General features: G+C 41.8%; 1 protein-coding gene across 2 annotated transcripts in view; it reads left to right on the top strand.

Annotated features, from left to right (window-relative positions):
* The first annotated feature begins 5397 nt into the window (after positions 1-5397).
* LOC149140172 (RNA pseudouridine synthase 4, mitochondrial-like) overlaps positions 5398-13579 on the top strand; it is a 96763-nt gene continuing 88581 nt past the window's right edge. Inside the window, exon 1 of one of the 2 annotated variants that reach the window (XM_089446879.1) lies at positions 5398-5997. In XM_089446879.1, the coding sequence (XP_089303005.1) occupies positions 5614-5997 (384 nt within the window). In that variant the 5' untranslated portion in view covers positions 5398-5613. The remainder of the gene's footprint in view (positions 5998-13579) is intronic. The other variant, XM_089446878.1, reaches the window with a different exon arrangement.

Raw genomic sequence — 13579 nt, 5'->3', positions numbered from 1 at the left:
ATAGACTAATGATGAGTTGTTAAACTAATTATTAACTCACAATACAACTAAAGAATACATCAGTTAACTCAGTTGCATGTCAGTGCATGTTCAATTCAACAGGGACAGGTGGTAGAGAATCAGATTGCTATCAGTTGTGACTATAGTTGTGCACCAGATCTTGCACAATAAAAGGATTGAGTATGCCAATGAGTTTGCTCACGTATTTGGCCCACATTTTAGCCTTTGCTCACGTCCACAAAGAGTGAGTGACTATTTTGCAGGTGAAAATCGAGTTTGGGAAGCAATTCTCATCAGTTCTTGAGCAGGTATTGAGCAGTGGAGGCAGGCAAGCAGTGGAAGAGATTTGGAGATCAGATCTGAGCTGTATTGTGCGTAACAGAGGTGGAGATACTTGTGAGAAGTATTATGCTGTGTAATGTTACATGACTCAATCATTAATATACAGATAGTGTGGGGTTTTTAGCGAGATGCTTTCCCCGGGATACATACTGTGTTAATGTGTGAATGCTCTTGATGTTTTATTGTTATTGATGCTGCTATATTGTTGATCAACGTAGAGGAGCTTATGTATTGTGTATGGTTTCCGCAATAGTACATGATCAGGATAATCTCTGTTGAATATGTGTTAAATTATTCAAAATTTCTACAAAACAAAACTGCCTATGACCTCCAGAATCTGCAAGCAAAAGTCAAAAGCCACTCCCTCTGATCAATGAAGGCAAATCCGCCTTTTAAAGGCCTGCAGGTACATGAAAACCACCTTGGCTGAATTCAGGATGAATTTAGTTTGCTTCTGGATGGTTTAAAGCTGGGTCCTGTGGTTTCATGACACCTAGGCTAGGTTTAATGGTCATCGTATTAGTTTGTTTGATAAAACTGCAACAAAACCCATTTTAAACCATATAATAAACAGCAGACCATTGGCGACTTACTAACCGGGCGGAGGAGGTTGACCGCCCGCATGTGAACAGGGTGGTCTAACCGCAATCTGACATCTGGCGACTATCCCGACGGTGACGGTCAACGGTTCCTGGGAGCAGCGTTCACATGCGACAACTCCGACACGGTTTCCGGTAGCGGTTAGCCTGAACTCCGCCGACAGTTAACTCTCTGTGCATTCACATGCTAACTCCTAGCTGGCGGTTGCGGTTAAGATTTCTGATGCGGTTTTCCAACTAGAGGTTATCAATGTTTTGATCACATGAACTCTGACACGGTTAGGCTACCTGCGCAGTCAAGCTGGCTATGTATTGGTTTTGTAATGTTTTTTGTTTGCAATTAACATAGGCCGAGAGTTTATATTGGTTAGGTTTTTTTATGTATTACACGTGGTTTTTGGTAATGTCGTAGATTTTTAGGATTTAGAACTTAGGTAAAGGGTTTTAGCACATAGTTTGAATGTAACCGTTGGTGTTTAGGACTTAAGTGATAGGTTTTATCATTAGGTTTTTAATACATAGTTTGGTAACTATTGGTGTTTTAGATTAGGGTTTACATTTTATTTGTAAAAGCCCATGTACAACATTTTGTCACAATGTGACGAAACCAAATGCATATCATCGACATAATCCACAGTTGCGAAGACAACCCTGACAACATATCCAACCTCTACCACAGGTGACACTCATGTCGACACCAAATCCTGCGCGTCGAACGAAAAGACACATGTCGTTGACCAAATCCTAGCGAAACTGTCGATGAACACAAGTCGACAACCAGGTACAAACCCATATCAACTGAACGCCATGAAAACCATATTACCTAAACAACCTAATCCATAACCAATACTGTCGAAGCTGACGACACCGAACTGAATTGACGACAACACTGAATACTGACGATGACACCTGAACACCTATGCAATGATCTGACGAGATCCTCCTGGATCATTCAAAATCATATGTGATAGAGTTCCTGCAACTCCCTCTAAAGTTATCCATCTTGGATTTTGATCAATATCATGCTTTAGGAGACCATATTGAATGTTGTTCAGCTTCATCATGAGTCATGCCCATCTATCATGCTTTTATATACATGGAAGTGTTATTTCTTATTCATCATGCTTCTATTTGTCAAGAAATAAAAAAGGAAGAGTTTTGTCCAATCCAATCTTGTCCAAAACATACCATGCTTGTGCTACCAAGCATATCTCTTCTTGTAATATTACTGAAGATATGAATTTTACTTCTTAACAAGAAACTCTTAAAGTTATAAATACCTATTCCTTTATGCTTAACATGTAGTATTCTTTCTTTTGAACGAGTCACATCTTTTCTTGAGGATGAAGTCAAGAATGATGTTCAAGATGAGATTCCTTCTCTAAGATGAGAAGTACTCAATTATATCTTCATGCTATAACTTGATTATATTAATTTTTTGCGAGCTTCTTTCAATGCTAGCTTCCACAATTTTAGTAGAAATATACCTTTTTGTCATGTTACAAAGATTCTTTCACATAGTGAAGAACCTTCATAATCACTATCAAGGATCCTTGTGATCCTTTCTAGCTAGTAAACCGTCTTTATAATGATGTGAATGCCAAAAAGTAACTGCATGAATGGTGGAGTGTTGGCCAAAAATATTCCATTCTTTTTTGATGACTATTACTAGTGAGATGCAATTGATGGTGTAGACTCTAATCCTTCCAATGCTTGATGCTTCTTTTCATTATGCCATGGTAGCTTTGAAAACCAAACTTCTTCTACAAATGTAATTGTACACGCTACTATAACCATCATCTTCTAATGAAAAAAGAAAACATATTCTAAGCAAACTTGATATTGTGGGAGTCCTTCAATAATATAGATCCTTGGTGTCTTCATTCTTCGACGTCTTCTCAAGTTCTTCATTTTCTTCAGCTATATGTGCTCCACTTCTTCCCTTCCTCTTATTGTTATTCTTGTTTTGCAAGTCTTTGGGACAACCTCTCTTAAAATGTCCATATTCATTACATCCAAAACGTAACACTTTCAACATATCTAGATTTCTTCATCGCTGATTGATGTTCCTTCGACGAGGTTCAAACTTTCCAAACTTCCCTTTCTTCTTCTTTACTCTAGCAACAAAGCCTTGAGGTATTTCATTTGGTTTGGTGTCATCTTTTGCGTTTCTTCTTTTTTCTTCTATTATACATAAAGACCATATCTCATCAAATTTTGGAGTATCTTTTCTTGAGTAAATGATTGTCATAAAATTGCTCCATTCGGGAGATAATGCATTGAGTATACAAGTTATTAGTTCAGAATTAGACACAACTTCTCGAAGCCCTTGTAACTGATCCCTCAATTGTGTGACCTTTAAGAGATATGAGGTCAAGTCTTCATCCTTCAATAATCTTGTCTTGTAAAGCTTATTCCTTAGACATATCTTTTGATTTGTAGTGCTTACTGAATACAATTTTACAAACTTGTCATATATTACTTTAAATGTGCCAAAATCTGCAACAAAAGGAATGAGATGATTCTTAATGGATTCAATGAGAATCTTTTGAGCTCTCACTTCCTTCATGTACTTGGCCCATTCTTGGGACTTATCCTTCTTTGGTTCCACAACTTTGCCTAGAACATGGACCATGACTTAATTCTTACAAGTATAAAATCTATTCTTTTCTTCCATGCTTGAACGTTTGTTGACCCATTAAGATTATTGCCTTCTTTACAAAATGAATTCATTTTATTTGAAGGTTGAGCCATAGATAATAATGTAGCACTTACTTGATATAGGAATGTCTAGCGTGATAAAGAGATCTTCAAATACCTTGTTGTTCCCAAGACTTCCAAGAGACTTCAAACCTGCCCTAGAATGTTGACTTCTAGGATGCCTCGAACAATAGTGACTTCAAGCTTCTTCAAAGAGTGTAGATGATGTTCCAAGGATTCTTGATGTTTCCTTGTATGATGCTTCCTCGTTACATTCAAAATGAGAATCTTCCAAGAGAGAGAGATCAATGCTCTTCTTCAAGATAAAAATCCTTCAATGGAGGAGTAGTAGCCTTCCTTCAAGATGATCCTTTTGAGTCCTCTTTCTTGTATCCTTCCTTATGTTCTTTTCTATGTCCTTCCTTATATCCTTCCTTGTGTCTTTCCTACAAATGATGTCCTTCAAGGTATCTGTGATGAAAGTCTTCTCCTTGTGCCAAAAAGAGCGATCTTCAGGCTACCTTCTTCTTCACCTTAACTCTAATACCATGTTGAAAAATCAACACGGGTAGTAGTTAGGGTGGTTTCTCTTTACTTGATAATTGCTTGTAAAGTTATGTTGGCTTCTTATTACTTTTATTATGTTTAGTTCATCAAACATAACAAAGAAAAGTTTAACATGGGTTATAAATAAAATATTTCAATATGCATGCCGAGTAAAAGATTTTAACACGAAACATATATACATAGAGAGAGAGTTTGGGAGAATTCTTATTCCATTAATAGTTGCTTTCTAATTCAATATATGAGGGAGATTTCTTATTCTTTCAATGCTTAAAATGGATTTGATATGTAATATTTAGAAAATATTAATAATAAAAACAATTAAATGTATGCATACAAGAAAAAGACATGAGGGACATGTTTTAACATTTTAATATGGAGAACATGAATTATAAATAAAATATTTCAATGTCAACTACATATATATTATTATTATTATTATGCAATTTTAAGGTCACAACCAAGCCAAACACCAAATTGGTGTATGAGACCCCCTTATTTGCGGGACAAGGGACCCACGTTCGCGGAACGATTTGATTGCTAAGTCTACGAAGGCATACATACTCTATCCCCCTCTGGTTTTGAACTTGCGACCTCCTAGGAGGAAACCCATGCTCTTAACCATTAGGCCCACTCAAGTTGTATTATACCAGCATAGATCCATCTTAACTCTGGATCTACTGAGCCCTGAGAGAGATCAAATCCCTTTTCACTCTAAAATAGGTTTGCATCTCAAGAGGTTTGATCCTTCTCGACACTTGGTAGGTAGTTAAGATGGATCTAGGCTGGTTTTAATTTGTTAATTTAAAATATTATTTTACTATTTTAAATATAACATTTAACAACATCTCTTCCATACTAAACTGAAAGCATATTTCGACGCAATAATCAAATTAGAAGTTAATAAAAGAAAATAACAAATGACTTATAACACCAATAACATTAATCCTAACCTATTAAAAATAGGTTCAACTATCAACTCTAATATCCCATCATACTAGGTTCAACTATCAACACTAATATCCCATCATACTATAGGTTCAACTATCAACCCTAATATCCCATCATACTAAGTCATATTTGTCAATTATACGATCTACCATTGTTAACCATTCTGCTACTACTATGGTATCCCTCCTTTCTACTTTTGAAACTACACAAACAAGGTGAGCCGTAATGCCATTTTCTTACACGTACTCCCATGCATTTTAAGCTTGCTCAGCCCTAATGCTATTTCTTACAGACACTTCATTCCTTACTCCATTCCTCTCTATTGGTAGCTCATCAATAGAATGGCAGGGCATGTCCTTTCTAACTCTATATTTGTGAATTCCCGTAATGATGGAGAAGTGATTTTCAGCTGTAGCTCTGTTTAGATAGTTTTTTCTCGTCTGTGTGTAGTATAGTTATGGCCCAACGGTTACTTTCATCCCCGTCAAGAAGTATATTCCGATTGTGTTCAGTCCTTAGCAGAGGCCAGGGAAAAGCAAATGCAAATGCATGGGACTGTACCAGGAAGGAGCAGATTGTTTCATATTCGAACATCAGTAGCAATTGCGATGGAGATATGGAAAGCAACAAGGCCTCCACTAAACCAGAATGGCTGGCACTTCCGCCCTTTGTTCCGAACGTGGATGTTGGGGCACTTGGGAAGCGATTAATGGCCGCTTCTTCCTCTTCTTCCCAGGAAGAGAGCCCCAGGCCGATCGGAGTGGCCGCTCTTAAGTGGGTATCTTATTGCTGCCCGGACATACCTCACAGTCTCATTCGGAAGCTTTTTCGGCTGCGACAGGTGAGTAAAACATGTATTATTTCTGCAAATATATAGCTGACCATTACAGCAAAGGGATATTTTTTTCGTAAGTGCTTTAAAAAGCATGCCTTGGGGTTTCTCTGCATAGAGAGGTCTTCCTTCCTCTTAGGTGCCAGGCCTCAGAGATATATCTCCTGTTAAAATCGCATTGGGGTTGTGCCCATTATTAAAATTAATGCTACTCATATGAGGCAGACCACAGCTGAAATGGGACCCTGGTGGACAAATAAGCCCGCCGTTATGCAATCAGTGAACCTATGCCTGGTTAGGATTGTATAATTAAAGTTTATAACTGCATTGGTTTGACTATGGTTGTCACCATTTGTTCCTTTCTTTGCAAGTGAAATCACCTGCCTTACAAACAATTCTCCAACCATATAACAGGAACAGCCCATCGCCATATGATATGTAATGAGCGAATGGATTGCAACACATCACAATCCTTTTTTAATTAGTGAGATTAAGGGTGCTGTTACTAAGCCAAGTCTATTACATTAATTACAAACAAACTGTGTTTCTCAGAAGGATATGGACAAGCACGGTAACCAACTCAGTTGCCCCTTTTATATATAGATAACAACCCACTGAACTGAGCGCCCGGTCAATGATGCAGCACATCTCAAGCGTTCTTTATTAGTAAGATTAAGGGTGCTCGTGCTGAGCCTAAGTCTGTTATGTTAATTACTAACTAACTATGTTGCTCACAAGGATATGGACAAGCGCTGTAACCAACTTAGTTGGCCCTTTTAGCTAGGGAGGACCACAACTGCAAAGGAGCCACACTTGGCAATACACCACACAGGGTGAGAGCATGCTTGCTAGGATTTGAACATGGGTCATCTTCATGGCAACTGCAAGTTGCGATGAGAAGTTGAAATAAGATAAGATAAGATAGGATAATTATATTTATGTCCAACGAATGACCACAAAGTAGGTCAAAGGGACTGTTGAGTACACTGATGTATATACAAAGCAGGAGAACCAAACGGTCTCCTATAAAAGATACAATGCATGAAGTAAATCAACATCTGGCCCCAACGGAGAAGATCCAGGAGCTAATAGGTCTGAGGATCAGACCCATCTCTCCTAAGATCTGAGGCTGAATGAATAACACTGAAGAAACTCAACAAAGTCTGTTGGCTTGATGAAGAGCCAATGGCAAGTGCAGACTGTCCACTAAATCGTTTCCTGAGGGGGTTCACACGCTGCTAAATGCTGGAGGACCTAGTCCGTCTCTCAAGAACGGATCTGAGACAGAACTGCTGCTGAGATCTCATGTGGTAGGGTGAGGTCCCACAGATCCTCACTGATCTGGAGTCTGGATACGTACTGGTATCAATCGATTTCTTGGTGCCCCTCTCTGAAGGTAGTACCATGAAAAATGTCGTGATCCTTTGTGTGGGGTCTGGTTTGATGGGAGGTCGAAGAATATGCGATCGGAACCTAAGAGCCTCTTGCATATATAGGGCCAAACATCTCTGATCGGGGTACCTGAAAAAGTCGGTGAGGGTCCGAGAATCTCTGAACAAGCAATGAAACCTTCCTCTGATCTCGTAGTAGACAGGGCATCCAAGAATGAAGTGCACCTCGGTCTCCACTTCCTGTAAATGACATACCTGGCAGAGTCTGTCTAGTCTATCCACTTGGTGGTCCATCTCTACCCGAAGTCTATGAGAACCTACTTTGAACTGGCCTAGAGGAATGCGAAGAGCATGCATCCAGTGGTGAAACGTATACTAGGGTCGAACAATGAGCCCGTCTCTCAACTCCAAGAAGTGTTCAGCGTAGAAGGCCATCTTTGGGCGCAACCCTCTTGGAGGATTGACCCAGGTGACCTAGACGAACTGCCTGTAGATGTCCTCCCTAATGATCTTGTTTAGCTCCTGTCTAGTAGGTAAAAGGTGACCAGGAGCATCTAAGGAATATCGGAAAGGAGGGAGACAATCCAACTGAATTCCCACTGACTCTAAGAGATTTGAAACTCCTGTAAACCAACATCTGGCTTGGCCTGAGGGAGTAGAATGGGCAATAGTCTCAGAAGAGCAATATGCCAAGTAAGGATATCGGTCCCTACTCTTTATCGAGTCTGCCAAGCCCTGGACACAATGCAAGAATGAAACCAATCTGAAGGCCGTCTAAAGCCGAAAGGGCTGAGCTCCAAACTCTCAAGGATGATGTGCTGCGACATTGTCAGTGTGCACCTAATGATGCGGCGGAGAAGAACAATCTGGAATCTCTCAGCTGAAGCCCAGTTTGATTCAAGTAAAGACAGTCCCCAAATCTTTGAGCCATATAGAACAATGGGACAGATCAAGGTGTCCATGAGGCTCATCTTGGACGAGATGTCCTAGAAGTGATGTTGAAAGCACTGTCTCTCGAGAAGGGCTAAGGATCCATATCCTTTGTTGATCCGAGGCTGAAGCGCTGGTCGCAAACTGAAGCGGGGACTTGAGAATTGCACCCCCAAGTAAGTATACGTGCTGGTGATCTCAATCTCCTCCCCTCTAAATAGAAAGTGAAGGTCTGAGGTTTTCTTCACCCCATTGAAGATCATAACCTTAGTTTTACCCAGGTTGACCGTCAACTGTCGATGATCACAAAACAGAGCTAAGGCATCCAGTTGCCTCTGTAATCCTTCTGGGGATGAGGAGAGGAGGACCACGTCGTCAAAAAAGAGTAGAATAGATATCAGAACCTAGTGAAGAAGGCAACCATCAGTGTCCTGGATATGCTCGTGTAGAAATGCTTCCAACTCATCAATATAGATCCCAAACAGGGTAGGGGACAATGGACAACCCTGTTTAACCCCAATAGTGCTTCGAATGAAATCAGACATCCCATGGGCTGCGTGAAGACGACCAAGAACGGACTCATATAGGCGCATAATAGCGGTCAATAGGGTTGCAGAGATGCCAATATCTTTGAGTCTCTGGAGCAAGGCCTCCTTCGGAACAAAGTCAAAAGCTTTCCGAAAATCTACAAATAATAGTAGACTTTCAAAGAGCGGTGTTGTGCCTCCTCGATCACGGCGCGAAGGGTGAAGATGTGGTCAATGGTCTGATGAGCCAGTCGAAAACTTGCCTACCCCCTAGCTTTGAGTTGTCTTTGCTCAAGGTCACCAGAGAGCTTCCTATGTAGAACATTAGCATACAACTTCGAGAACGTGTGACCCACCATGATTGTTCTGTAGTTATTGGGATTTGAGCAGGAACCTAATTTGTGGATCGGATGGATGATGTGGTGTGACCATGTCGGTGGAAAACCTTCATGGACTGCATGGTTGAAGAGATCAACCAAGTAGCTAACCAAAGCACGGAAATTGTGTTTAAAGAACTTTGCTTGGTAGCCTTCCTCATCGGCTGCTTTGTTGCTGTTCATCACCCAAATGGCCTCTCTAATATCTCTATCTGAGAATAGATAACAGGAAGAGGGTGGGGAGGTAACATGAATTTGGGCCTGCCCAGGAATATCATAAAGGTTGGAAGTGTGAGAGAACATGGATGTAGGGTCGAGGTCAGGTGGAAGAGGGGAGCGTCGGGGAAGGATGGTACACCAGAATTGTTTAGGGGAGTGGGCAAGGAGAGCAGAAAGTTCTCGTCTTCTATGGGAGACAAAGAATCATTTCTTGTGATGAAGGAGACGACGATAAGAAGCTTTGAGGTCAGAGTAGAAGGGTTGAGAGTGGGTGAAAGAATATCGAAGTTATCGATGTAGAGTCTTGCATTCATCATCGTACCATTTGTTCATGGGGCAAGATCCAACTTTAGGGGAGATGGAAGTGGAATGAGTGGAGTGGGGGAAGGATTTGAGTGTTGCTTCCTAAATGGCAGTTGAAAGATAGGTGTATTTAGTGGAAGCAGAATCAAGCAAGGAGAATAACATAAATAACAGGAAGAGGGGAGTGTCGGGGAAGGATGGTACACCAGAATTGTTTAGGGGAGTGGGCAAGGAGAGCAGAAAGTTCTCGTCTTCTATGGGAGACAAAGAGTCGTTTCTTGTGACGAAGGAGACGACGATAAGAAGCTTTGAGGTCGAAGTAGAAGGGTTGAGAGTGGGTGAAAGCATATCGAAGTTCTCGATGTAGAGTCTTGCATTCATCATCGTACCATTTGTTCATGGGGCAAGATCCAACTTTAGGGGAGATGGAAGTGGAACGAGTGGAGTGGGGGAAGGATTTGAGTGCTGCTTCCCAAATGGCAGATGAAAGACAGGTGTATTTAGTGGAAGCAGAATCAAGCAAGGAGAATTGGGTCTTCGATGGGAGCATCTTGCGTAGGGTAGAGGAGAAGATGTCAGGGTCTCCTTCGTCAAATCAGAAGGTAGTTCGGGGTGGGCCCCGAGGGGAGGGATGGGGTGGAAGGGGAGGGTCAAACTGGAGAGAGAAGGAAATAAGTGCATGATCAGCAAGGGGGATGGGGGAGACTGAGAAATGGCGAATAAAAGGGAGCAAGTTATGGCTAGCAAGTACATAATCAACTACACTCGCACCCCTGCCATATGGCCGACATGTGAAAAAGCGAGAGTTTGGGAAACAGGGGAGACCATTTAGAATCAACAACTCCTGGGATTCCCCCAACTGCAATAGATGCTTACCATAAACTGTAATGGGCCCTAAAGCATCATCTGACATCTGGTGAAGCCCTACTGAATCTGGATCTATCCCCTGGGTACAAAACACATCCTTTGATCGGTCATGGAGAGGGATCTAGAGATCTCTAGTGCGAGCATTGAAGTCACCTAGGAGGATGACTTCCCCAACAGCACAGTACTAGGTGATGTCGGTGTACAAGTCTATAAAGGGGTCCCCATTTGAGCCATTATGGACAGCAAATGGTGAAGAGGCTGGGGGGAAGTAACAAACTACAATGTAGATGTCCCTCAGAGGAGAGACTCTGATGCTAATCCGAATCCACATAAACCTGGCAAACTCATCTTCGGCTACCAAAGATACCCTGTTCCGGAGTGAGTCACTAGCCAAACAAGCAACTCCACCTGATCCTCTGACCCCTCTTGAGCTCCTCGTCTCCTGCCTGCAAACTGAGATCCAATGGTAACTGCAATATTTGGGAGGGGTCGAACAGGGCTCGCATGAGTCTTGGTCATGAAGAGGATGTCCGTTGATTCGAGAGCATCATACAAGAGTCCCGACAATGACCAGAAAGATCCATTGCCATTCCAACAATGGATAGAAATGCCTGTACCCTGTCGCCTCCCCAAGTGGGCCCGTCATTTGGAACCTCCAGTTCGGGGTTCCCACCCAGGTGGGAAGGAGTCCCGAATGACTGCCCGGAGATTCCTGATAACTGCCCATTTCCTTGCTTGTCGTGCTGCCATAACCTGTTCTCTGGATTGTTTAAGTTCCACAACCTGTGCTTGAGTGAGGTCCTTGTCTAAGAAAATCCTATTGGGAAGAGAAAACAACTTCCGCTTAGCCCCGAGGGCGCAGAGTCAATCAGATGCAGTCTGAAACCTGAGGAAGAGAGTGGAGTCGTAGCCCAGCCAGGCTCTGTCCAAAGCTATATCGGGGAGGCTAAGGGTGTCCCGAAGGAACCTTGCCCCCACTTCCATAGGATCCAGAGAGGGGTGGGGTAAGGGGAGACCTCTCACCTTGAGATTTAATTCTCTTGTTCGTCTGTTGCGTTCTTCCACAAGTTTTGCTTGCATCACCTCCTCAATTGCTGCAAGAGGAGTAGGAGTTTTATCCTTCCCTCGAACCACTTGTACCCAAGAATTGATGTGTGTCTCCGTTTCTTGTTTGAAGGTGGCTTGTTGGGATCAGATTTCTTCTTGCTTGCTTTTAAGGTCAAGAATTTCTGCATGCAGTGCACCATTTGGAGGATGGAGAATTTCCTGCTCTTTAGTTTCATGTAACATATTCTTAAGGGATAAATTATCCCCCTCCACCTCTGAAACTTTGGCAGAGAGGGTGTGTATTTCTGAACGGAGCTGCTTGTTTTCAGTTTCAAGAAATTCCATTTTCCGCAACATTTGTTTTACCAAGGTTGTCCAAAATGAGAAATCGGACTCCGGGCTGACTACCACTTGCTCTTGCTGGTTTTCAACAGCTGATAATTTAGCAAGGCTAAACATGTCATCTTGGCACAACTCGTCTTGTTGCACGGATCCAATCCCTGGATTTGGAACCCATTCTTTTGTCTCTGTCTTTCCTTAGCAGTAAAATTCATCAAAGGATTTAGAGAAAACCCGTCTACCGCCATCTTGGTATTAGAGTCATTGTCAAATTTAGTGGGAAAATTCTGTCAAACACTTCACGTGCATCCTCAGGCTGCCTGTTCTGTTTCAGTAATCTGCCCTGCTCCTCACTGCTGCTCTGCTGTTGCTATCCGTTGCCTGCTTGGGGAACTTTGCCTATCACTGCCTGCCTGCTATCCACTGCCTCTGTTTGCTATGCTATCTGTTGCCTAAGATTGGACTATATATCTTATAGAATATACTGCAATAAATGCAACACCGCTTGTGATTACAGATTGGAACGACCTATATATATGCAGCACCGCGTGTTATTACCGGTTGCCCTGTTAGACTAGATATGCGACATTCACTGCAACTTGGCTCTTATTGTTTGCCATGGAGCTGGGATGCAGAGGTAAATTGGGCAGCCAGTCCGAGAGATGAGGAATGTCTTCAAGCACGGATCCTAAATCGGGTTCCCTGTGTTGACCCCTGCTCTGGTAAACACACTACCGCTATCTCTCACAGCAGTTCGTGAAACTGTTTCCCGGCTAGCAAAATTGGTTCATGAAATTGTAGTTTCTCAAAACACGCATGCACCGGTACAATTTTGAGAGGAAAGAGGTCAAGGCTTAAGGTGAAGGCGAAGATAGTGGAAGCACAACAAAAATATGAACCCAAATCTAACTCCGCGTCAACTCTGGATGTTCTTTGTCGTCTATGCTTGAACTAATTTTCTTGTAATTATTGTACCGAACTTTTGCTTCTATAGAGATTGAAAGCAGTACTTTCAAAAATAACAGAAGTTGGTCTCGAAAAAAATAAGCAGAGCTTGACGAGCATGCGCACACACATCTTGTTTGAAGTTCTTCAAGAAGTATCCTCAAAGGGCTGCACCATACAACGCAGACTTGTTTTGGCTTGGTTGCCATTTCTGAGAGGCAACTATTTTGTTAAATTGTCAAGGACTTGCACTCAACCTCAAACTTTATAATCTGATTCCATTCTGGGAGGTCAGATTACAAAAAGAATGGAGCCCTCGTGAATGGCAAAATACTCCATTGAGCTTACCAGTGATCAACACCTCATTGACAAAAAAATTAAACATTGGATTTAAGGTGTGCACTAATATTGCATTTGCTTGAGCTTACTGCCAATGTCTTTGCAGGGATAATTATTTTTACATATGGTTAATCAACAAGAAAATTCCACTCGGTAGAGGTAGTTCAGGTATTGAAAAAAGATTGCATTTACTTGGGTGAATAAATCCTAGTGTCGCAAACATCGTGTTGGAAAATATATTGCCAAGGGTCCAAAAAAGAACTTATTGGTAACATTGGAAACATATGTAAACCTTCAAAAAATAAAA

This window comes from Pinus tabuliformis, chromosome X, assembly GCF_031772625.1.
Source record: "Pinus tabuliformis cultivar Carrire ecotype Pingquan chromosome X, CPIR1, whole genome shotgun sequence".
NCBI classification, from domain to species: domain Eukaryota; kingdom Viridiplantae; phylum Streptophyta; class Pinopsida; order Pinales; family Pinaceae; genus Pinus; species Pinus tabuliformis.
The sequence above is the reverse complement of the archived record's forward strand: the minus strand, read 5'-3'. Positions and strand labels throughout refer to the sequence as shown.